Raw genomic sequence first — 27,004 nt, 5'->3', positions numbered from 1 at the left:
TTACTTGAGAGATACCTGTTTTAATAATTGAACACCTTGGTATCAGAACTTACTTATCTGTACTGCAGTCAGCCTGAGCTTGACGTACAAGCTTTTATAAAGTTTTTCACACGATGCGGTGGGACTCAGGAAAGAGTGGAAAGTTTGTTGCCTCTTTGCTCCCATCCCTACAGCTGTGCTTGAAACGGGCCAAGGCTCACCTTCCTGAGCTGCAGGAGGAATTAACGCAGAACAGTCTGATAAACAGAACGTAGAGCAAGACAAGTGAACAAGAAAGTGAGATCTGAGGGTGTGAAACAAGCGTCGGCTGTTTTCTGGAAGGTGTTACTAAAAGAGACAGGGGCTGCAGAGGAGCGTGCCCGTGCCCACGGAGCGAGAGGAGGGGATACTGCGTCAACGGAAAGGGTGAAACGGGGAAGACAGGAGGAGGAGAATATGGCACAAGGTGCCTGGGAGCGAATGCAGTGGGAGGAACTGAGGAGGGCTGGTTTGCTGAGCAAGGAGCGGGCAGAGAAGGGAAGCAGTTACGCCTGCAGAGCCCGCGCCGGGGTAGGCAGCAGCTGGCACCCCGGAGCCGCGCTAGAGGGGCGGGGGAGGGGCAATAGCCTCCTGTGGGCGGGGTGAGGCTATCCAGCAGAGCGCTGATTGGGTATAGGCCGGGCGCGCCACGAAATTCACCAGCGATGGGCGGGGCCGAGGTTGCCGTGGGGACGGGGCCGCGCCGTGCCCCTACCTACTTCTCCGGGCGGTGCCACCGCCGCTCCTGCTGGACGTGGCCTGCAGCCAGTCCCGGGTGAGACGTGCAGGTTCGTGCCGGAGGGAGCCGAGCTGTCAGAAGGCAGCACAGCATCACCTTATGCCGCGGTTTGTCCTTCAGAGCACCCGGTGCGCTCCCCTGCGTTTTGCGGCCTTTCTTTCTTGGGGTTACCGCTGTCTGCACCCTTCCTGTTACCGAGTACCTTCTCAGTGCGGCCTCTGTGTCCCAAGCGTTATCTTGTGCTGCTATGTGCTCCTCTCTGTTGCCTTCCACTAAGGGACTTGACCTTGGCGGTCAGCCTGACATCTGCTCTTCTGCCTCAGAGCATCTGACCCTCAAGGCCCTCCTTGGTGCTTCTTCCCTTTCCTCCTTGGATCTGCTTCCTGCCTGCTGGCTGTTCCACTGGCGGTTTTCTTTCACTCTTACTCGATTATGTCGTTCTCTCCCTCTCTGTACTTCAGGCATACAAGCCTCTAGTCCTGAAGGATACTTGGTTTGCCAGTAGTATCCCCTTCCTCCATTCAAATGTCTGTCCCTTCCTGTCATCCCTGAGGATATTTGCTCAAAGGACTCAATGCCAGTGTTTCTCATGGTGTGTTCTCTTTTAACGTTCCTAGGCATTTTTTAGAATATGCACCCATTTGTCAGTCCCAGGACAATTGTTTCTTCCCACCACATCTTGTCTTTCACTTACATAATTTCTTATGTCTCCTATCTGCCCTGGTTATTAATGGTAGAGCCTAACACCAGGCTAACATATATCCCATACCCCACAGCTAAGTCCACCTCATCTTACCCTACTCCAGAGGTGTGCCTGCACTCAATATCTGACATCCTGGGTTTCTCTTGTATGTTGTTGATCCCTATTCCATCCCTTAGCTTTTGCTATATTTTATCTCTTCTGTTTACATTGTAGAGTGCAGGATGTGTATTTGCTATGTTACATGTCTAACCTTCCTTGTAAACAGTAAACCAGCTACTCACAGTAAAGCAACTGTCACCATGTTTTTTCACACCTGACAGTGCAGCTGTGACCCGTGTTCATTGCTTGCCTCATCATGACTTGCAGCACATAGTGAACCAGCTGTGCTCATACTCAGATAGTCTTAGTTCTGTCTATTACTGTTTCCTGCAGATAAACAGTTGTGGCTGGAGATGTTTAAGTGGTACTAGATGTGTGGCATTTTTGTTTTCTCTGTGGTTTTGAAAGGAAGAGAAGCAATCTTGATTTATTAGCTCTGGTAATCTGTTCTACACATCCTATTCTTGGTACAAGAAGGATACATTATAAGGACAGCAAGGAAGAGATAATCAAGTACAGCTCTTCAATGCTTTGAACAAAATCATAAAGCTTTACACCCCTTTAACAAATAGGAGTTGTACAGAAATCTGAAGGTGCTCAGATATTACTCTGACATGTTCTTCAGCATCACCTTGTTCTTATTTTATTGAAAAGTGACTAGCTCAAGTGTGACATCTAACTTCTTGTTGTTGACTTAGCATTTCAATAGCAACAGTGGTGAAATTTCCACTGAACCAGGTATGCTAACCACAGTCAGTTGTGTATGATTTGCAGCCAATCCATTGTGTTCCTTTGGTGAATAGGTGGAGTCCCATCAGGCCCTTATGGGGAGGAACAGGACTACTTATCAAGCACCTCTTTTAGGATGTGGTTGTACTAAGTGGTTGGATTGTAATAGGTATCTCTGCTATTTAAGTAGTATGGATAAGCTGTTCTGCTTGCAAGATGTTGTCTATTGCTTATATTTATGTTGTTTCCTAGGCCATCTTTTTAGTATCATCATATATATGTTTACTATTCTTCTTTTAGCTGCAAGACACCCAGGCAATTGGTGGAAATGATGCTTAAAATCACACCATTATTTTCATTATGGTCCTTACTGGAACATAACTTGCAATTATAAGTATTGTTGCTATCAAAGGCAAAAGGCTATTAAATTGCATTTGTAAGAACTCCAGCTCTCTGTGATAGAAAGCAATGTCTTAAATTTACAGGAAGACTCATTAATTCTTATTTTTATAGGAAACTAATAATTCCAATATTATATGTAACCCAAATTCAGGCTATTGCTTTCCCTTTACTAGTGCCACTAATTTAAATGAGCTATGTGGAGATAGGGAGGAAGGTTGTTTTTATAGGAAACTGTGTGGTGCCTTTTAATTTGAAGATAATTGTAGACAGAGCTTGTAAAAGGTGTCTCATTTTTCTTAATCATCTCTTTCCAAGAAAAATTGTGACATCATTGTAAGGAAGTAATAGGGTGGAGCTGTGGTCTTGGCTTTGATTTCCTACACAAAGGTCTTTCTTAATAATCTCCTTCTTATTTTAGCCAATGTAGCTAAGTCATGCTTTTAAAAGGCACTTACAATGGTATTTTGATACCTTAATGGGTGCACAGAGCATAGTTTCCTTCCATGCCTTGACTCTAGAAAGCATCTCATAGGCTTTTTGTTTTAATATGTAGTGTATTTATGATTGGAGTGGAAGGGGAAGAAAGTCAGATTTAGTTAATCTTTTTAACTGTGGCAGCCATCAGATGCATTTGGAACAACTGTGGCTGAAAAAGGAACATATGAAAAGGACAAATCTTGTAAGTGTTGCATGTTGTAGACAGAGAGACAGCATTGCTCATGAATGTCCGTGACAGTGACTTCTACAAAAATATCTGTTTCTGCTTACTCAGATAAAGAAGATGCTGCTTGTACTATTTTCTACATGGTAGCATGGTTTGAAGATTGCCAGCAAGGCATGGGATATGAAGAGAAAACATTATTTTAATAGCCTTAGGGATAAATGTGGAATCTAGGTCAGTACAACTGAAAGACCACCAGGTCATTGTGTCCTCTAGCCATGTTTGTTACTTTGTGTACCTGGGAAGAGCAAGCTTGTATTTTGTTTTTGTTGTCATGTCCAACCATCAGAGACTCTTCTTTCTTTTTTTTTTCCTGGAGAATTAGAGTTGTCTAGATGGTGAAGAAAAATGCTGTTTAAATTGTGACATCCTTTAGCATAGAGATAGCACATCATGTTTGCTGGTCTGGAAATCTCTCTTTCATTTAAAGAGATTAAAGAGACACTGTTTGCAAGGCATGCTTGTCTGATTTGTTCTCTGCATCCCCTGTGCTTATCCAGATGGGATTAGCTGTAACCACTGACACAGAATAAATAATGCTGTACAGTGAGAGAAGCTGTGTTGACTCCAGAGGTTTGGGGGAATGGGGACATGACAATTTCTGTTCATATCTCTCCAGAGATTTTCCCAAATATCTTTCCAATCTGGAGAAATCTGAGCAAAAATTACATTTTTTTTTTCCTTTTTGCTTAGAAATAATGTTGTGGGTTTGTGGTGTGGTTTGTTTGGGGTTTTTTTTTCCTCCTACAGAGTATATAATCAGATATGAGTCAAATATGGAGAATAAACAATAGGAAGAGATGGAAGTGAATCAGGTAAAGGGTTTCACCAGTAAAAGTACAACCTCTATGTTGTTTATTTTCCTTTTAGTTGTAAAGATATAGTTGATATCTTACTGAAATACCCATATTTCTTCATACCTGATGGATTTAACTGTATTTAACTTCAAATAAAAGTAAATGCTTCTCCTAGAAGTGGCCAGAGCTTGATGGTCCAGGAATCTTTGCAATTTAAATTTAAATTTCACTGGTAATTAATTATCAGCTATGTAGTTGATTAGGAGTGATGAGATACTTGATTTGTGTGTGTTATCAGTCTTCACCATCATCTCTCAGCTTCTGTTTTGGATTTATAGTAGTGCTACAAATGGCAAAAGAACTAAATGATCTCTGGAAAGAAAAAGGAGGGAAAGAGCTACTTGCTTGCCAGTTCTTGTATCAAAGATGCCAAAAAAGCAATGTCAAGACATATGTGAATTCAGGAATTGTATATGGAGCATATCCTTCGGGAATAGAAGGAGGAGTTTGTGTCTTCTACAGCCAGCATTACATTTTTGCCAGGCTGAGCTGGATGCTGATCACTGAGCTGTACAGCAATTATTCCTCTGATCTGCCTTGCCCTGGAGAGTTGTGGGGTGAACAAGGCAGGTGTAAAAGTGCCCGTCTAGACTATACTCAGACAGCACTTCTGCTAGACTTTATTTATATGCATAAGTGTTGGCTGTAGGATTCAGATTAATTCAGTTGAAGTGAAAATTTAAAAGCAAAATGTAGCAGAACATGAAGGTCAATGTGCATATGGCTGTTTGTGACTACCCAGGTCACGCCTGCACTTTTGTCCATGTAGTAGTTATATGATCAGTCTTATCTTACCTAAAAGCAGTGCTCACTCAGCTGCATAAAATAACTGTAATATAGGGCTGAAAGTAATCAGAAGGTTGCAGAACTGCACAGTATCAGTCCAGGTCTGTCTGGCCATGTAACAGGCTGCACTAAGCCTCTGGAGTCTTGCAGGATGAATCCAAAGTTTGAAAAGGTTCAGGGTATCGTTAGAGACCTTACTGCTTGTGGTGGCAGTATCAGCTCTTCAGATTTGGTTGAAATGCTGGCATTGCTGCTGTTCTTCCTCTGTATCTCAGAGAAACATCTTTGTAGATAGCAAATGAAAATGCTGGGGACAGGAAAAGATATGGAGCTGCCTCTAATATTTCAAAGCTGCCTCTATTTTTCTATGTATCTAAAAGCTCAGATTTCTGCTGGGCAGTCTTTGTTTTGCAGTTTCTTCTTTTGTAACAAATTTTTGGGTAGAGAAGGAACTCTTATACTTAAGTGGAAGTCTTTCATTATTTTTCAGCAGATCCTTGGTACTTTATGTGCAACTAACTTCTGAAGTATGGCTTTAAGAAAAGGTAAATACTGTTATAATTGGTTTCAACTGATTTATGAGAAGAAATGTTATGGTGAGCACTTCTTTAGGAATTTAGAGCATCTGGTATTTATAGTTGTGTGTTATTGTTCAAAACAATTTTACATATATGTGCCTCATTAGGTCACCAGTGATGCTCTTTACTGCAAACTTGTTTTATTTTTATTTATAGCTCTAGGAACAGTCACATAGATGACCAGTATAAGGAGTATGTGAATCTGAAACGTCACATGGAGGGAAAAATCCAGGAATTGGAAGGAGAGCTTGTTTGTTCATTTCCCTCTTCATTTTCCCTTTCTCTCCCATTTTCATTTTCCCTTTTTCTAACCTTCCCCCCCCCGCCCCCTTTTTTTCCCCTCTATTAGAGTACTCTGGTTTGACATTGCTGTGGTTGTATAAGCTTTTAAATGCTTTTGCCTTTTTTTTGCTTAAATTGATGAGATCTGTAATGACACTTTAGAAAATTATGCACTGCTTGTGCATAGCCTTTGCTTGCTTGTCTTGCAGCTGCCCCTTGTAAGGGACTGTTAGGATTATCTTTAGCAATCTGATATTGTGTAAGATTATTTTATGTAGGCAGCAGACTACTAAATTTAACCTTGAAACTGCAGGAAAGGTCAGCATCTAGAAAGTAGAGGCAGCCTTAGGCAAGATGAGTAGATATATGCTGTTTGTCATACTCCTAATGACAAGGCACTTTTTTTCCCTGTTCCTACCTCTCATATTGTTATCATTTAATCATAAAAGGATAAACTTACAAACAGTGAAATTTTGCCTTCAATTGTGATACCTTAGGAGGGCATTACACCATCTATATATATTACAGACTTTAAAGAACAGCCAAACCTACCTTCCTTTGGTTTTGCATATAAATGTATTAGATACTAAAATTACTTTTAATTCTTTACAGGTGAATGTGTTTAATCATTAAAACCAGAATGTTGGGGATTTTGCCTGTCAACCAAGCCAATGTGTAATATCACATAAATGCCACTTACAAAGTGGTAAAAGAGATTATTAGGCAATTACATCTTGTACCCAATGCCTGCCAGTCCAAATCTTGCTGCTTCAGTATAGTAGTCCTGCTAAAATAATCCATTCTCCATGCATCCATTCATCCATCCATCTTTTTTTCTTTTCTCTCCTTTTGGTTATAGAATCTGATATTTTGCAAAGGATGCCATTCTTTACATTCCCCTTTGCCTGTAGGTCCTGTTAGGAGACATATCGTAGAGAGATTTCACTCAGCACATTCTGATTCTCATTAGAGCAGAGAGATTATGCAATGATTAAACCCCTTGTGCAGTGTTTTAAAAAGCCTCTGACAATACAAGATTGCCATCTGTACCATTGTACTAGTGTTGGCTATCTGTTGGTCCTGTTGTGGGAACTGTTAGCCAAATTTGATGCAGAAATTAAAAAGAAAGAATGAGAGTTTCAAAAGTAAATTATTTAAATGGGTATCTTAGATCTGTCCCATGAAGTTAAAGTAACAGATTTTTAAGCTGTTACCCTGTAGAATGAAATAATATATTATGATCTCAAGTAATTCCTGTGTGAACCACAGGAAAAGATGACTCTGATGTTGGTGCTGCTTTTCCTGCACCTATGTAGTGTTTCCAGGATACTAAGAAGCAGAGGTATTTGTAGTAAGCATCTTAATTTCATTCATAGTGACTGCTTTTTTTTTTTTCCCCCCTGCACAACCAAAGACTATATGCAGGCCTTTGAAAGGCCTGTCTCATCTTTCTAAGGCTAGTAATGAGGAATTCATTCCTTCAAAATCCGTATGCTCCACATCTTTAGTCTTCACTAATCATCCATCATTACCTGGATGGTTCTCTGGTGCCTGTGTTCACTTGCTTTAACCTATAGATTAATAATTCAAGAAACTGAAGTGCATAGGTAGAGGGGAAAAATAATGGCATTCTTAGTTTGACAAAACAACCACAAAAGACCTCCTCACACCCTGTTCCACTGGCAAGCAAATATTGATTTCTGTTTCCACTGCTCCTGACAATGATTCTTTGAATTTGTTGAACCAAATTATTAGAAAGTAAATCATCAGTACTGAAAATTGAGATGCTTGTGTTGCTTGAAACTTCACTTTATTTTGTCTCTCTGCTTCATCTAGGCATGAAGAACTAGCTCACACTGTTAAGGAAAAGGATGCAATGCCAGCTTCAGTAGAAGCAGCACAAGTCAAGCAATTAAAAAAGCTGAAGCAGCAGATTAGAGAACTGCAGACAAGATATAAAAGTCTGGAAATTGAGCTGTGCAGAAGAGAGTGGAGTCACAGTGCTTGTTTAAGGGAGAAAGATGCTCTGATTGGAAAGTGAGTGACTTGATTTATCTTGTGATGAAGAAATTCAGAACCCCATACTTGCCAGTTTTGTGTCCAACTTATTTATGTGAAAAGTTCACAGTAATTCACGGTTAAACGGGTACCACACCTGGAGTACTGTGTCCAGTCCTGGTCTCCACAACTGAAAAAAAGACATGGGCAGACTGAAGAGAGCCACAAAGCTGATCAAAGGGATGGCAAACCTTTCCTGTGAGGAAAGAGTGAAGGACTTTGCTCTTTTCTCCCTGGACAACAATTTTATATCCAAGATTGCATCACTTGTTGTATTAATTGCCGTAAGAAAGTATATATAAACATGGGAGAGGGGTTGTTCTTGTATGTAAAGAGAAGAGAAGAGATTGTAGTGCTAACACCAGGCCCAGGTTCTCATCTGATTGAGATTTGTAAGGAGCCTGTGTATAAACAATTGCAAATTCAGTTGATGCATGGACAGGAAGAGATGCTGAGGGCATAGTTGGCCAAATTCCAGAAGGATGCAGAATGGTGGTAAAGAAGACTAAGACTTTGTGTAAAGTGACATTTACAACCAATCCTGAGACGGTCCCAAAGTCTTAACAGCTTTGTATTTGCAAAGCTCAGCCATGTGACAACTGAGTCTGTCTTGAAAACCCTTCAGTTCTGAATGTGCCATTGGTCCTCAGTGTGTTTTCGATGTATGCATATGCTAAAGCTTTGAGCTTAGGAATTTTACCTTGGTGATCCAAGAACTTTAATTCTTAGCTCTTTTGCATCTCATTGCCATTGTTTGCAAATGGAAAACACGCTGTAGATGGTGTTGCCAAGAGCGCTACTGGAGTTGAAGAGCGGTTTATGCCGCTTGAGCTGAGGTGACCTCCAAAGCTGATTCTAAATACCCGTACAGATGGACCCTAGGAGACTGCTGAGCTCTAAGCAAATTAAAATGCTTTTGTCCAGTAAAATACTTACAGTGGAATAGAATAAAATAGGTAATTTGGAAAATAGAACATGGAAAAAAGATGAGGACAGCAAACAGGGCTGAGATTAAAAAACAAAACCAAAAACCAAAGGGAAAATATTCTCAGCATTTATACTGCTAAAATCAACACTTTTGCTCTGTCTTTCCTAGGTATAAACAACAACTGTGTGTGGCAGCTGAGAGAGAGTGGATTCTTGAACAGAATAAAGTGCAAGCAGAACAGGACTGGCAGCAGCTCTGTGAGACTGCTGAAAGTGGTCAGAAATCAGAGGATGTAACACAAAGCCTGTCTTCAGCAGGACAACAGGTAAGCATTTCAAATTAACACTGTTTAGGAACCATCTGTTGCATAGAGAGCTATGGAATGTTTCCGTCATCGTGTTTCTCAGGGGAAGCATGTCTTCAGATGTTTCAGAGATCTGTAAAACAGTAATTCTGTATTATGAACAGCAGTTCTTCAAATGTATCTGATCAAAAATTAGATTCATTTTCATGGGCACTCTCTAACAGCAGCCTCTACTCCTTTGTGGTGAAGTCAAGTCAGCTTGAGAGATGCCACTGCTTTTCTCTTCACACTTTAGCAGAAGGAGAAAGATCCCTTTTAGATCAGCCCCAGGCCAAAAAGAGTTTTCTGATCACAGTACAGCTTGACCTCTGTGAAGGGAACAATATTAGGCCTGGAAAACCCTGGAGTACTTTTGTATGAACAAAAAACAAAATCCTATTTTGTGAAGTGTAAAAGCTTCTGTTTCTGAAAAATGAAATACATGGTTATTGTTTAGAGACTGACACACAGGGCTGCCAGTAATGCTCAGTGACCAGCTGCCTCAATCTCACAGATACACAGGAAACCCTTCTTTACAAGATTCAGAATGCAGGCATTTTCTCTGGTGTTTTATTTTACCATTGTCTTCTCAAGGTGATTCATAGGCATCAGCAGGTGTAGCACTGGAAGGCATCTGAGAGACAAATCAGCATTGGCCATTTCGTAGACAAAAGATGAGACAATCAAGCCAAATTCTTTTCCTATGAAGGCAGTTTTTGACAGAGACAAAAGAGAGATGCTATGAATCTCTATCCTGTGATTTAAAATATATTTATTTCCTCCTTTTGTTTTATTTCTTTTTTTTCTTCCTTGTTTAATTTTTTTTAATCTCTACACCCTTTGTCCTTGAGATACTGACAGCTCTCTGCTTTCCTTCCTTCCCTCCTAAATTGAAGATGATCTACAGAAAAGAGCGGACAGGTTGCACAAAGTGAACACTGTTCATTTTGCTTTGATTGTTGAGGGAGAACAGACAATACAAACATGGTTTAATCACAGTATTTTACCTGAAGGGGAGAAACAGGTTAGACAACACTTAATGTCTTGGCTTGTATGAATTCATTTTGAGATGACAGCCTTATGGGGATGTTTTCACTGGACTTCTTGTAAGCTGTTCCTCAGTTTCATATGTTTAATTCAAAATACAGACATGTCTAGTGTGGAGTACACATAGATTAGGTGTCACAGGCTTCATTTTCACTCTTGATCCATTACTCAGTTGCAAAAGGAGCAAGCTGGATGTGGGCAGATGCTTCAAAATGGGGCAGTGTACATCATGGCACATCAAAATGGGGAAAATTAATTCCTGGTGTGTTGCTGAGGCTCTGTGTTAGTTGCAGTTCATGGTGGACTTTGAAGTGGTAGAAGTAAAATTGTAAAGCAATGCTTTAAACACTGATTTGCCAGTTGTTTAAAATACTGTGGTTTAGCATCGCTTCTTTTCATTGCTACTTATTAAAGTAGATAATTTTTTTTAAAAGCTATTTGCAATTGCAAAGAAAAATGCAGAACTGGCTGGAGGATGATGTATTAGGAGTAGAAAACTGTCTTTTGTGGAAGAAGGAAGCTAAAGAGTGTGCTGCAGTGCACCCTGCTGGGCAGCTGCAGATGCTCAACCCAGAACAGTTCATAGCAGGGCTGGACCCTGAAATTCCAAACACGCTTGGGTGGTGTATTGGTACTATTGGTGTCTTTCCCTTCATGCTATTTTAGTTTCTTTCCCCGCTCTTCTCACCTTAATAGCCTTGGAGAAGAATGATTTATCCTCATCTTCTGCACACCTTCTACTGTTAGAGCAGGAAAAGGCACAGGAGAAAGAGTGTAGGGCAGCTGCTGTCTTTGACAGGAAACTTAATTTGAAGGCCATTAGCATTCCAAATCACACTGTCAGACCACCCTCACAGAACTGACTTATGACTGAGGAAATAAGGAGAGTGAAGGAATTGGGGAGTGATGGAGAAGACAGAAAAGGAGTAGCATTTGAGGCTGGCTCTAGTTCCAAAAGTCAGGCTTCAAGGCCTTTGTGAAGTCAGAGCTTCAGCCTTTACCTGACAAATGCTCCTTTTATGTTGTTCACTGATAGCTGGTCTATAACAAATGCACAAAAGGAAGACATTGCTTCTTATTTTAGAACCAAAGTCTTTGGAAGTTAGGATAAGACTCTATGGCCATGTTTCTCTCCCTCTGTGCCTCCTTCCCCATCTCAGGTTCTCATCATAGCAATTTCCACCCCCCCAGTAAATCCCCAGAATAAGCAGACCTCTTTCTTTTCTCCTGAGTCTGTCCATGGATCTGCATGTGTGTTGTGGAGAGAATATGCTTTGTTCATTAATGAAGGCTAGTTCCTGTGCTGTCCTTTTATTTTACAGATATTTCAGTATGATGATAAAAGTTCTCTGAGCAAAGATGCTTCTACCTTGGAAATAAAAAAGCTGCAGGAGCAGAATGCCAACCTTCGGGCTGCCATTGCACAGATGAGGAAAGAAATGGAAAGTCTTGATGAATGCACATTGTCCTCTCTTCCTCCAAGAGAAACCAGCCAGCTTGCAGAGCAAGGTGTCAATGCTTGCCACAGACCTCTAAACTCAGTTAAGGAAGTGTTGTGGTCATGGTCATGGCCTATGAGGGCTACACAGTCCCCAGCTGCATAAAGATCATGACTGTGTGGTTCTCAGGGTTCCATAACAAGAGCACACAGAGGTCTGATATTCTGAGAATTTCTGTATTACAATTTGTTAGTTCCCCAAGAATGATTAAATAATGCAATATTGAGAGAAGAATTAAAAACTTCTATGTGCTCCATTCTCATGAATTGACCTTTCTAATGTGCCACCTTTAGTCACTTCTTTGTTTAGGAGCTGGTGGTGTTTGCATATTGTACTATTTTATATTTCTTCAGCTCTGTTTACTGTTTATCTATCAAAGTGGTAAAGATGTCTGTTAAAGAGACAAAGTTCTGAGGCAGCTGTTGGTGTGAAAGCCTAAGCTCTCTATAAATACATATTCATTCATTCATATTACACTCCTCTTCTCTTTTAGGTTCACTGATCACAAACAAAATTTCAGTTGGAACCCCTCTGAGCAATGTCCAAGTCAGATCAGCTAACTCAGATTTTATAGTGAACCCAGAGATGGAAAAGGTATGGAGAGGCTTAAACTACCTAAATATCTGTTTGCACTTGTGTGTGTGCAATTAAATACATAGCAACTTAATTTTGCTTGACTAAATATTAAAAACTGAAGCAAGTGGTCAGTTAGTAATTAGTGGAAATTCAGGGAAAGCCAGCAATGATTTTTTGTCAGCCAAAACTGTGCTCGTTCTTTCTAGGGAACAAATTTTGACTACTCATTGTCTCCTACAAGGGAGGAAAACACAAGGAAGGAGAACTCACTGCAGAACTTTCAAGCCCTTCTTGATTTTTTTTAAAATTTTTTTTTTCCTTTGGAAATGCTTAAACTACCATGTATCACCTCTTCAGCTTTGCCATTGTAAATCCATACTTCAGACTTTTCTTTAAAGACAGGCCTGTATGCCTTCCATGTATGTTCTCAAGAGCCTCCTACGTCATGGTGAAACTACCCAGAGAAATAAGGGATTATATGCACTGTTTCTTTTCAGGGGCCAAACCCCAAAGCTCCTGAAAAAAACATGGTAGATCTTGGACAACAGTTACCTGATGTAGGTCCTGGTGCTGTTCTTCAGTATGGTGTCAGCTACACTCTACAAGGAATGCAAAATAAACTGAAGGAAGCAGCACGAAAAATCTCCATTCTGAACCAAGAGAAGCAGCAGCTGATTGAAATGGGAAACAGACTCAGGGCAGAACTTGGAATGGCATCAGAGGAAGGTAAATTTATTTTACAGATGAGTGCTAGCTTATATATTTAGAGTAAAACCTGGGAATCAGTTCATCCTTTGAGCTGGAGAGAGATAGGCTTCAGTATGAAAACAAATTGCTGGGCCTGGCTGATTCCTGCTCTGCATACTTTGCATGAGACTGCAGAGGTAATTTGCAAGTAAGGTTAACCTGTGACAGAAGGTGCTAAGATACAGCAGCAAAAGTCTATAAGCAGCAACCTCTTGTTGATGAACATCTTAGATGAAGGACTTCCTGGTGGTTAAATGTCAGTATGGGAACTGGAAGTCAAACTAAGAGCAGAAAGGAGGTAGTTTATGTCTTGGAATAAAAACTAGTTCTTTTGTGGAAGAGAAAGCAGATAAGCTGACTACAGAGAAAACCTGCATCAAGAGTATGTATAATGCAAGATTTCATTGTGGACATTTAAGTTCCATGCAACAGTTGCTGTAGCAACAAAGCAAAGGCAAAAAGCATAAGGCCCATTTTCACATTGCATTCAGTGCATCTGCAATGGGAAGGCAGTTCTGTGGTCCATTGATATCCACTACAAACACTTGTTGGGAATGTACTATTGATGATAAAACAACAACTTCCTCAGTATTTTCCCTCCTTTGTAGGACTTTGGCATCCTGGTAGCTGTAAGCACTGCACAGTTTGTATTGCCTCTGGCAGCCTTTTTCCAAGGGAGCTCGTCAGAAGGACACGGTGTCAGCTGAGAGCTTTAAAGCATCTGCAGCACAGCCTTGTGACACAGGTAATGATGTGCCCTCTGAAATCTGGCGATAGAGCAACCAAGGCAAATCTAATTCCAAGAATGTAACTTCACTTAGAATTCTGCATTTGAATGTCTTTTACTGACTTTACCTGAGTACCTTGGTACCTTGAAAGATTCCATAGAATTATGAGCTGGGAGGGACCCATGGGGATCTTTGAGCCTCCACACAGGGCAATCTAGAGGTTAAATCATGTATCTAAGCATTGTCCAAATAATTCTTTAACGCTGTCAGGCTTGAGGCTATGACCACTGTCTGGAGAGCTTGTTCCAGTACTTTACCACCCTCTCAGGGTGAACTTCCCCTGATGCAGCCATTCCCTTGCATCCCATTGCTGGACACCAGAAAGAAAAGATCAGCACTTCCCTTTCTGCTCGCCCTTGAGGAATTTGTAGACAGCAGTGAGGTTGTCTCTCAGTCACCTCTTTTCTAAGCGGAACAAGCCAAGTATCTTCAGCTTCTTCTATCTTGCCCTTTAGTGCTTTTACCATCTTTGCTGACCGTCTTTGGACACCTCCTGATATTTCTATATCCTCACATTGTGGATCCCAAAACTGCAGCACACAGTGCTCAAAGTGAGGCTGCAGCAGTGCTGAGCACAGCAGGACAATCGCTCCTTTCAGCTTAATGCAGCCCAGCACACGCTTGGCCCTTTTGGCCACCAGGGCACGTTGTTGGCTCATATTGAGCTTCCCATCAACCAAACTCCCCAGATCCCTTTCTGCAGGGTTTCACTCCAGACTCACGTCCTCCAGTCCATACAGACAAGCAGGATCACACTGTCCCAGCTGCAGGGTCCAGCTTTTGCTCTGGTTAAATTTCATACAGTTGGTGATAGCCTAGTGCCCCATTCTACTGAGATCTCTCTGTAAGGTCTCTCTAGCCTCAAGGGAATCAATGAGTCCTGATTTAATATAATTGGCAAACTTAGTGTGCACTCAACTCCTGTGTCTGGGTCATTGATAAAAGCACTGAAGAGAACTGGCCCTAAAACTGAGCTCTGGGGAGCACCACTAGTGACTGGCTGCCAACCAGATGTTATCCCTTTAACATAAATGGTGTAGGTGGGACTTCAAAATTATTTTTTCTTTGTTTCATCCAAGGAATTTCAGAAACACATGTGTTGGGATATGGTTTAGTGGTGGACTTGGTAAAGCAGGGTTAATGGTTGGACTTGATGATCTTGACGGTCTTTTCCAGCATAAATGATTTGATGATTTTATGATTCTAATGCAGCATAAATGCATTGTTGGATTACAGGCATGAAAGCTTCACTTTAAGTAAGGTAGGCCATTTGAAGGCTTTGCAGTATGTTCTAAGATAAAGTTGAAAATGATGAATCAGTGAGCATACTTCCAAATACCCACAGTGGTGCAAATTATTGTCATGGCACATTTTCCATCTATGAAAGCAAGGTCTCTTATCTTTTGTAAGTAAAATACAACTTTTAATAGTTAAATTGCAGCTTTCATCAGAGGAACAAATGGATGAATCCTGGCTTCCCTAGTAGTTAGTGGCAGACCTCCCAGTGACTTCAGTAGTCAGGATTTCACTGTGTACTTTACTTAATTGATCAATGGGTTTGTTCCTGTAAGGATTGAGTCAGAGCAGCTGATTGTCGTTGTAGTTTTGAGGGTGGTAAACAATGTTCTTTCATAAAGAGTGAGGTTGTTGCTCTGAGGTATAAGACTCCAGTAGAATTATTAACTAAGTTCAATTGGGGAAATACTTCCTCTGGGAACCTCTATGGGCAACATGTTCCAGTGTTGGATCACACTCACAATAAAGATTGGAGGTGTTTGGGTTTTTTCCCCTCATGAGTGTCCTGTACTTCACTTCCTGCTCATTGCCTCTCATTCTTCCACTGTATACCACTGAGAAGAATCTAGCTCAGTCATCTTTATCTCCTTCCACCATCCCCATCAAGAGCTTATACATGTTGAAGAGATCACTCCTGACCTATCTCTTCTGGAGGCTGAATGAGTCCATCTCCCCCAGCTTCTTCTCATACGTCAGCTGCTTCAGTTCCTTGGGCATCTTTGTGCTCCAGTATGACAACGTCTGTCTAGTACTGGGGAGCTCAGAAGGGGACACAGTACTCTAAATATGGCTGCACCAGTGCTTCACAAAGAGAAATAATCACCTTCCTTGACCTGCTGGCAGGGCTTTTCCTGATGCAGCCCTGGGTGCTGTTGGTCAAAGGTCTCAAGAACACATCACTGCCTCATCTTTCACTTGTAGTCCACCAGAATTCCTGTTTCTTTTCTGCTGAGCAGCTTTCCAAGCAGTCAGCCTCTAGCCTATTAGATTGAAACTGCCTTTGGAGAAAAATTAAACTAAATTAAAGATAATTTCCTCAGGAGGGTCCTGTTTATTTTTAATTCTTTCTTTATGCATTCTTCTATTAACTGAAGTCAAGAACAGATTTGGAGCCCTTTTGTGGTTTACTAAGGTTCATCCAGGAATATGTAGGAAACTGAAGTTTAATGTTTCTCTTTATGCACAGTAAGATCTTGGTGTTAATAGGAAACCACACAGGAGACAATCCTGTCATGGTGTCAGATTGCACTAAGAGATCACAGCCATCAGTCATTTACTTGAAAAAAAAAATTACCATCTGAACACATTCTAAAAATGCCTTAAGTATTTTTACATCTAGACACATTCTAGAAAGATAAGATGGAACAACCATATATTCATCTTGAGCATACCACCCTGTGGTGTTTTTAGCCTGATTTTATCACTCATTTCTTCAGATGTTACCTGCTTGGCCTGGGTGTTTACAAAGTACACGAACCATCTGGCCACACGGTTTGCATGACAAAAGGTGAATTTCTTAGAAGAGAGAGGGGAAACAAATTCTAATGAGTGGTTTATTTTCTTACATTTAATAGTGGTGTTAAAGGGGAAAAAAAAAAAATCAACTCTGCAGTTGCTTGGAATAAGTGCTACAAATCAGGTAACTAAAGGTTAAATGACTCACTGGTATTAACTTTACCAGTTGTATGTCTGGGGATGACGTGCTTTCAGTTTTTCAATTTGCAATTTAGTTCTGCTGAAAATAGATTTTATTTTTTTTTCCCTGGGAAATAAGAGCACTGCAGATTAGCCATGTAATTATACCCATGAGGGTTGTTAGCTGAACTAATTACAAAAGCACTTGGGTCAGTAGATTCGAGAAAGTAATGTGTAAAGTTGAAGGACAAAGATCAGCCATTGATTAAATTTGAGCATGAGTGTTGATGGGATCAAGTTCAGTGTTCTGCAATCAGGTCTTTAAAGAGTTATCCAGCTTCTTCACAGGATTACTCTTCTTTTGGGTAAAAAAAGGTAGTAAAACCAGGTAGTACTTGTTTGGAAGGCTCAGACCTTGGCATATGAAAAGGCTCTCCAAGCACCCAAGAGCTGTTTCAGCTGGGAAAGACACATATCAGGGAAGAATTTAGATCAATATTTCTTGGCCAAAATGGATCTATCAAATTGAATCTGTGGCAGAATTTCAGAATATGTTCTAAGGGAATCTGGCAGAGAAGAACTCCCTGTTTGGATGCCCTATCACAGGTGCTTGAATTTCTCTCAGCTTCTTCCTAGCAGAAGATATCCCCAGAAGGGGCACTCTCATTTGATAGAGAGAGGTTGCCTGAAGTCCAGAGGGCTGTGCTGTTAGAGTCAATTAGAACCAAATTTGAACAGCTTGCATGAGTGAAAATAAGTCCCTGTTCTTTACTGCTCATTAGTCAATGAAGAAGTTTTAAAGGTTGCAGTGTGGGCAAACATTGTAAACCATCAGACAGTGATAAACTGAGAAGGCCATCTGGTGTACCTTTGCAGAGCTAATGGAGACTTATTCTTCCTTAGATATAGCAGGTAGTCTAAGATAATGGAAATGGAGAACTGTAACAGGTCACTCAGGTAAATGCAACATGAGCTGGAGATATTTTGTCCAATTTATCTAATCCAGTTCTTTTGATATCAAAAGTATTAGTGAGGGTAACAAAAAGGCTAGTTAGGACATACTGTAATGAAGGCCATTCTGGGTTCCAAGACTGGGAAGGCTCAAATTACAACCTTTCAAAATGAAAAATAGTAATTTTACTTTACCTTGCCTTTTGCTGAAACCTTCTACTTTTCTGAGACCAAGATGCCACTATGAGTTTTCTTTGATATGAAAAGTATGTATGTCTGTAAGGCTGTGTTTGAATTTGAACAGGTTCAGCAAGATTTCTCTACTGAAAATCATGGGCCTGGGCAAAGAAGGGCAGACCCATCCTCAAGGATCATTCAGAGTCAGCCACTCAAGCAGAGGCCTAGTCAAGGCCAGCAGCCCCAGTTTCCTTTATCTAGAGCACAGAATTGCTGCCAAGATATTTGGCAAACTTTAGAAATGGAATCAAGCCCTCCTGTTCCCAGTCCTCTAAAGAACACTGATCAAGGTAAGCATGTTTGGTAAAGTAGTCACAGTATTGACTCTTCTAGGAGGATGAGAGTATGGTATTGAATGCTGCCCCCTTCCACTAAATATGATTGGTAGAGCTCTAATGAGTTACCTGATGGAAATTTCATTGTTTTCAGCAAAAGTAAGAATTAAGAGGAATGCCTATATAGGTGTCTGATTATAATGCCATTGTTGCAAATACTTCTCCCCTTTAATTAAATACTCCTGGGAAATGCAGCTAGCCTTCTGTTTTGACATGGTCTAAACCTTATCTGGGGCAGATATGAAAGTGTGTCTCTGAGAACTGCACACATCATGTATTGCCAAGTAGCTTAGGCCAAATTGTAATTTGGCATATCCTTGCTTAGCCATTATTTTTGTGGCAGGTTAGTAGCTGAAATATTACTTAGTGTGCTAAGACATAAAGGCCAGGAGTGAGACATGGTCATGATGTGGTGTATGCTGTGGGCATCCAGTGAGCTAGGCATTATATAGAATTCTACAGTCCAGTGCAGCAAGCTGGAACAAAAAAAATGAAAGCACACACAAATTCTTCTATGTGAGACAGCACCCTGACCCTACATGTCAGGCAGTGTTAGGGTTAGAATGAGAGAAGAAGGTAAAACCTAGGGCATAGACTAAACATTAATTGATGCAATACTTCTACATATTCTTGGAAATTTCAGCAGAGGCACCATTTCTATGATGTGTGCAGTAAGTGTAGCCTCTTTGTAAGCAAATTGGCAAGGAACCTTTTAATGGTAGCCAGTATTACTCCCTAGAATTCCATGAGGTTTCTCTGGGTTGGGTTTTTTGGTTGTTTTTAGGGGTTTGGGTTTGTCTGGTTTGGGTGGGAGTTTTAAGGGGGTTTTTGTTTTGTTTTGGGTTTTTTGATATTATTTTCATTATTATTCCTGAGATCTGATGGCAGCTGTGGAGTAATAAGGCAGCAATTCAAATGAGCTTTATATTCATAATGACCTGTTACCATTACATAGATACTTGTGTGCCATTAACCACATGCCTGACTACACAAAGAATCCAACCACTGGGTTAAGGGGAATTATTTGCTCTCCTCTGTTTGGTATTTGTGAGGCCATATCTTCAGTGCTCTGTCAAGTTTTGGACCCTCCAATACAAAGGACTGGAGTCCAGTGGAGAGGTACTAAGGCTGCTGGGGTGTTGTGGCATATTACATATACATTTTCACCATGAGGGTGGTAAGACACTGGTTGCCCAGGGAGGTGGTAGAAGCCACATACCTGGAGGTTTTTAAGGCCAAGCTGGATGTGGCTCTGAGCCACCTGATCTAGTGTGAGGGGTCCCTGTCCATGGCAAGGGGTTGGGAACTGAATGATCCTTGAGGTTCCTTCCAACCCTAACAGTTCTATTATTCTATGAGAAGAGGGTTAGAGACCTGGTTTGTTCAGTGTGGAAAAGGAGTCAGTGGGTGGTTTGATTGCTGCTGTTTAAATACCCAGTGAGGGATTTTGGATCTTGGATGTACACAGTAAAAAGAAGCAATGGACGCAAGTTGTGTCAAGACCCATTATGAGCAGGGAGCAATAAGCACTGTGACATTTCACCCAGAGGTACTTTCCAACCTACATTACATCTATTTTTAAATGATTATATAGATGCAACAAACCATCTTGAGCAGCATGAAAGAAAAAAAATCACATTTAAGAGGGCTTTCAAAATGAAGGATGGATTATAAGTGTGTTCATTCACAACACCATTGCATTGCAGGGCAAAGTAATGTATATCGACAGACCTGTAGGACTGGAATGGACATAATGCTGGCAGTCATGATTCATGTGCTTTATTTGTGGGCCTGGGACTGAAATAGAAAGATTATTTCAGGTCAGGCCTATATTCACAGGATAAGCAAAAGGATATCTTTGAAACAATATTGATAGTGCCACGCAGCTTCATGCTGCTGCATGCGTGATGCAACGCCACTGGCAGCCTTACAAGGACATCAGTTTCTTAATGTTTAGAAATTTCCAACCACCATTGCAAAACTTACTGTAGATTCTTGGGGATCCAGAAATAGCAAAAGGGAAAGGGATATTGCTGACCTGAAACAAATGAAACATCAGTAAGGGGTGATATTTTCTTGAGGTCGACATTAATCTGATCTCTGCACCCAGATTTGATCTCTGCATCAAGAACACTTGAGCAGAGTTTCTTACTCTTGATGTGCAGACACTGAAAAACTCTTTTATGTTGCTTGGCTTTCTCCTCCAGGTAATGATCCAAATGGTATCCTTCAGTCTACTGCTCTGAATTCTGTACTTCAGTAAACAGGGCTGAAAGGAAAATCTTCCTTTTTTGGAAGCATGTGACCTCAGAGCGGAATATACACAATTCTCAAGAGTTGTGCTTCTGATTTTTAGCAGTGGCTTGCATTATTTTTCATGTCTGAGAGATGGAAAAATTAACCCAACTTCCCTGTTTAAAACCACTCACTTAACATACTCATCAAACACATGGTTATAGTGGACAGAACCATCACTGAGACAGTGACTAGATGCTGGGTTTTCAGCTACAAGTGATGCACACACTCAAAGCTCAGTAAGAAAACAAGAAATCAAGCAAATTACTTTGCTTATTTAAATGTTTTCTTTACATGTTCAACTCTGTAGAAAGCTGTCACTCCAGTAGCTGTGTTTTGTGGCCATTTCTGATGAAACAGGAGCAATTGTAGTGTGAGAATGTTGTGTTGTTCTGGTTTGGTTTTTAACCTCTTGGACAGTTGGTTGGCATGTCAAGTAAGCCCTGCAGTTTGCTGTGTTTCCAGCATATGACACAATTCAATGTATTTTGGAGTAGTTTTGACTATGTTAACACCACATTATTGAAGTACAGAGTTACATACTTTATTTCACCATCAGGTTAAGAACTTATGGAAGCTTCCAAGCCAAGTGAGAAGGCTGTGAGATTATTTTAGTTTTCTCCTTATGCTGACTGCTGAATATTTAGTTAGTACTGTAGGAATCAGGTGGACTTAATAATTTACATGTTAATCCTGGAGATAAATAGAAAGAAAGGGTTTGTTAAGGTGGTTTTACCTTTCTGTATTATTGAAAGAAAAAACTCCTGCTATGGGGACAGACAAGTAGAAGCTATGATGATATTAAGAGCACCAATATTACATACCTGTACTGTAGTGGTCAGAAATACACTTTTGTATTTCTTTTTTTTATATGGCCCATCCCAGAGGTTGAGAGCAGATGGGAGACTTCAGCTGGTGATCTGTACCATGTGCATGTTGAACACTGACAGGCCGTCCTCAGAGGACAGCTGTTGAAAATCATGACACGTGTACAAGCTTGTGATTAGCTCCTGTACATGCTGCAAGGCTGCTCTGTTGACATGTGGGCTATCAGGGCTCCTGTCAGGTGGGAGGAGGGGAAGCTTTGTAAGACATACAGAAAACTAGGTGGGTTTTGGGTTTTTTTTTCTTCGAGTACTTTCACTCAATGGAGTTTTTACTGGCTGTTGGAGATGCTTACTAGTTTTTTTCTGGGCAGAAAACCAAACATCAGCTATTAAAGTTCGACTGTAAGATTGCATTCAGATTGGAGCCAATATGGTGAAAGGTGCTTTATGGTACCATGTGAAAAGCTGCTAACCAGCTCTGTCAGAGCGTGTGGTCAGTGCAGGGTGGATAAGAGTGTAAGGCAAGCTGTATCTGCTCTTGGAACGTCCCCACTAGTCACTTCATTTATTTACTTTTGGGATAGATGCAACTTTTATCTTTTCCATGCCAATGGAAAGCTGCAGTTGTGGTGGATGGTCCCACTGGGCATTCTGAGAAACCTCTACTCCACAGACACTCAAAACTGTGTACTGGGTCTACTAGTTTGAGTTTACATTGTAGCCTAATAAAGAAGGAGACTGAACTGCTTTGAAGCAAAGCAACTTTTCTGGTTTACTACTTGAACTTGGGAGAGTTTCTTCTACTATAGTTTTCATTGTTACTGTTACTTGCAAAGCTCTGTGGTCTGAAATTCTACACTTTATGGATCAAAAGTTATCTTGAGTGTTTCCACACTAGACAGAATTTCAACAGCTTTGACATCACTGACAGTTCTAAGAGCAATCCATGTGGGTAAAAAGCTGGCCAGAGAAAGAATATGGTAAAATATTAACAAGCAGAGTGCTCTGGCTCTGGCTTCATTCCGGCTCCAATCAGAGAGGGACTCATGATTTCTTTCCTGCATTACATAAAACTTCATCTTTGGAGTGTTTCACAAATATTAACTAATCCTCTAGTTACATTTTCTTCACTTCAATGTTCTGCTCTTGAATAGGAACTTGTTTGAATTGGTGTTCCTTCAGAAGCACTGTTAGCCATAAGCAAATACTTAGTGACAAGTTTATTAAGTGAAATTTTCCATCAGAGGCAGTTTCAGTTTCTTCATGCAATATATCTACCTGTATCTCTTCAGTTCTTGGGGGGGAAATTAAATCTGTGCATATTCTGACTGTATTTAGATACATAAAATAGAAGCTGTGTTAAGCATTTCAATACACTAAACATTTAGGTCCATTTTCAAAAGCAGTTTAGGCTTTTGAGTATCATCTTACTAGATCTGGTTGCCTAGGTCACTTCTGGAAGCAAGTTACAGGCTTGTAAATCAGGTGTGCTTTTGCATTGTTTGTTCGTCTGGGGCACTGGTTCTTTCTCTTGTTCTATTTTGTAGAACTTACCTTACAAGTTTGCAGTTTCTGTGCTAACATGAAGGTTTGACAGTCCCAAACTTAGGAATAGCCATACAGAATGCTTGTGTTGTGTGTTTGTTGCTCCAAACACCTAAGTAATTAGCCTTTGCTAGTTATAACTGTAGTGTCTCTACTATGTCAAGACACAAGCATATAGAAGAATTCAGAGGAAGAGATGCATTGAAGCATTTGGTGCTTGGTTAGTTTGCCTTTGGCTCTACAGGATTAGGGCCTCCCACATTACTTCTGAAATTGTTCCTTCAGCTGAATAGAAAAGACCCTTCAGAACTGAGGGAGTAAATCAAACCCCAGTCTGTCTGTAAGCAGCACTGACTATGTGCTATTTATGGACCCTATGCACTGCTGTTATTGGTAACCTTGTTCTGCTGCAGCTTCCGTTCAAGCACAATAATCTTTGAAGCTCTATCGAGTACCTTTCAGGCTGCCCACACTGTTTTAAACCATTGATGTTGTGAAATTCTGCTTTATTATCTGCTAGATGTGACAGAGCTCATGGGTAATGCATTATTAAAGTCTTTTTCTAGGCAGGAAAATACACCCAAATGTCTTCCATGTGCTGAAGCATCCTCTTTCGAACCTTCTACATCTGTAGGTAACCACTAGGTGGCAAAGCTGAACAACATCATCGCTTGCCAAGAGCACCCTGAGCTTCTGCCACCTGTAATAACAAATGGCAGCAAGCTGACAGTGCAGGGATTGCACACACACGAGTGAAGAGCTGCTTCAAGCTGAGCCTGAGCATAAAAAAATATTCTGCAAAGCCTTATGTTTTGACAGTAGCCACCGTGTCATGCTTTGCACAGAGATATAAACCAACACAGATTAATTCATTCCATGATTCCTTCCATGTAGAATTTTGTTTAGACTTTCTACCATGTTGCTGACTATGGAAATTTACCTTATTCTGCTAATAACTTATCTTTGTCAGTTTGTGCCCTTCTTGTTCTTACTCTGTGACTGAACAGTACCTGGGGTTGAAGCCTGTCATGCTCAAAAAATTCAGCTAGTAGAGAATGCTGCAGCATGTATCACAAGTGTGTTATGACTGCTTCTGTTATCTGCTTTGGCTCTCCACAGAAAATCTAAAGTTAAAATCCCAGTGCCTTGAAAAATAAGCATTAAGTGTCTGGAGCCAAGCAGCTATAAATATTACCTATAGTTTACATTGAATACTGTGATTGACCAATTCCACTTATTTTGCCTGATGAAACCTGTGATAAGACTAAAGTTCAGTTAGCTGGAGACAGTCATTTTTTCAGAGAATTATGTGAGAGGCTGCAGAATAGACTTCAATTGGTATCAAGAGCAGTCTCTGCTTTCCAGCCAAAGATGTTGCTTTTTGAGTTAGTCCTTTCTAGTACACATGAGTATTTTAGACAGTAAAGCTGAAGATTTCTACAGTAATTACCATCTGTTGTGAGAGATGAGACAAAAAAACCCCACAGATAATGGTAGTAGTGCAGCTCTGTCAAGCCCACAGAAATTCCTTCAAGCCCTTTGGATCAAGCATATCCAAACATGTTTTGCTGCAGCTTTTGTGGCTGCTGCTGATTTCCTGAAACAGATCAAACTATTGCAGCTAACTACTTTATCACCATTTCACAATACAGCAATGGGTAGGACTAACTTTGTGGCATTGTCCAGTGTGTTGGTATTGCCTTGATTGATACAAATGTTCTCTCACAATGGGAAGAAGGGGAGACTTATACAATGTGGTGTTTAGAACCAGCTGAACAGATAGTGCTTGACCTGGAACAGTTACACTGACCTTTCAGCTGTCTTTCTCTCTTTTAAGCAGTCTGATGCTAATGGAGGATGAACAGGTACACATGAAGCAAGGATTGAGCAGGAGATGATGATGTATTATTATACCATCAGTGCAGCAAGCCTTAATGGAGAGTTCTGTGCCTCCTATGTACAGAAACAGTTCTATTACTCAATACAAGACTTAAACAATGTGGTATTATGGTAGAAATGTGTTCAGAGACAAAGAATAAATCAGTTCTCTTAACTCTCCAGTCTCAGAATTAAATGCAAACATAGTGACAAAGTATTTTTCTTTCTTTTTCTTTCTTAGCAATGGAGTTTGAAGTCATACAGTCAACTGAGCATTCTGAAGAATCTCAGCAAAATAGCAAACCCAAGGATAAACTTGAAATGCCAGCTGCAGATTTGGCAGTCAGAGGAACCAGGCTGGAAGTTCAGCAGAAGTTAAAATCCAGGCATGTATCTGGATTATCCCATAAAGCACATCCCATAAACCCCACAATTTCTCCTACACCAGCAAAAATCCGCAACTATAACATTAAAGACTGATTTCTTTGTTGTCAGCAAGCTCCAGGTCCCCACTTGCTGTTAAGGTACTTGGAAATCTATAAATCAGATCTTAGACACCAGTTTCATTTTAGTATGTTGAGTATGTTTGCAGCCAGAAGAGAGAACAAATACCCTGTTTCATAGTGTGAAACCCTAAAATACAGGGTTAATCTGTGCACATTATGAGATTACAGTCCTTACTGCTTTATTTTAATTACATATGTTAAATATTGCTTGTGTCATGGATTTAGAAACGCCCAGTTAAGACATATGTAAAGCCTTGTGCCTTCAGGCAGGGCTTGCAGCTCTTTGGCAAATATTTCATTGAGAAACTGTAGATGTGATTTAAACTCAGAACTGGGGTGCCTCAACCTATTTGTTTTCTTTTCATTAACAATGCAACCGTTAATCCTGCTCAGCTATCTTTCAACGTGAAAGAGGTTAGAAAAGATTGCACCTGGACCTATATTGATTCTCACATTCTGTAGTCATTTCCACTTGTTCAGACAGCATGAAAGAGTGTAAAATTGAACTCCACTGTCACAGCATTAATTATATTCTTTAACAAGAGGGAAAGCAGGGAAAAATATGTTCTTTAGTGGCACTTAGATTCTTACAGAAGCATTGTAAAAAGTAAGTTTAACAACAGATAACCCAGTCAAGCTTTCTTCTAGTTTTGTGATGTAGTGCAGGATATCCAGAGCCATGAACATGCCAGCACACTGAAACAAGTCATCAGTGCATTTTTGCAATGTTTCCAGTAATGCCGAGCTGTCTTGGGCTATTACAGTGATGAGTTTTACTAGAAGTAAAAGACATGCACATGAAAAATTGCAGGAAAACCTGTTTTACTGTGAGGATGGTCATGCACTACAACAGATTGCCCAGAGAGGCTATGGAGTCTCCATCTGTGGAAATACTCAAAACCCAGCTAGATGTGGTCCTAAGCAACCTGCTCCAGCTGACGCTTGCTGAGTAGAGGGATTGGACTGGGTGATCTCAAGAGGTCCCTTCCAAACCAGGTGACTCTGTGACTTATACCTCTGAGGTGAATAATACTTCTCATCTGCTGCTAAAAACACATTTAATCTAAACAGTATCAATGAAGGAAGAGAGCTTCTTACTCAGGAGCCTCTTTTTTTCCATAGTGCTTTTCATTTTCAGATATGCTTTCCTGGTGCTCTTTGCAACCAACTATTCTTTTGGTATCTGACAATGTGGTAGTAAGCATTTTAAGCATTTGAATTATTATTTTGCTATTCCCTGCTACAAATGCTTTGCTTTAGTGCAACGGTACTATGATATTGTAACCAGATGCTAAATCTGCAATAAATTTCAGTGGGGTGTTACCAAGCCAATATAAGGCCTCAGAGGCCTTGAGAGCTTCTTTCTAAACCATTGAATTACTTGGAAATCCTGCCACTGGCTTCAACATTTAACATTGTTCATGAGCCGGAACAACATGATGCATTCCTTTGAACCAGGCCCTGAATGAGCTCTTTCTGTAGCTCAAAGCATAGTGGTTTCTAACAAGTAGAGGAATTTTGGCCCAGATCACACCAGTTACAGCTCTCACTGGTTTTCAAGAACAAAATGTGTAAATTCCAAAGTTTTTAATGGTTATA

At 40.5% G+C, this 27,004-nt stretch overlaps 1 protein-coding gene across 1 annotated transcript; it reads left to right on the top strand.

Moving 5' to 3' along the window:
• Positions 1 to 683: 683 nt before the first annotated feature.
• CCDC57 (coiled-coil domain containing 57) lies at positions 684 to 25,457 on the top strand. Its single transcript, XM_054171100.1, has 10 exons — positions 684 to 793; positions 5,789 to 5,882; positions 7,728 to 7,951; positions 9,069 to 9,225; positions 11,613 to 11,799; positions 12,283 to 12,383; positions 12,863 to 13,091; positions 13,721 to 13,857; positions 18,087 to 18,309; positions 25,141 to 25,457. The coding sequence occupies exons 1-10, from the start codon at positions 684 to 686 to the stop codon at positions 25,377 to 25,379; spliced, it is 1,701 nt and encodes a 566-aa protein (XP_054027075.1). The 3' UTR covers positions 25,380 to 25,457.
• Positions 25,458 to 27,004: the final 1,547 nt, after the last annotated feature.

Source organism: Dryobates pubescens, chromosome 20 (genome assembly GCF_014839835.1).
Source record: "Dryobates pubescens isolate bDryPub1 chromosome 20, bDryPub1.pri, whole genome shotgun sequence".
Lineage (NCBI taxonomy): Eukaryota > Metazoa > Chordata > Aves > Piciformes > Picidae > Dryobates > Dryobates pubescens.
This window is presented reverse-complemented; position numbering and strand designations above follow the sequence as displayed.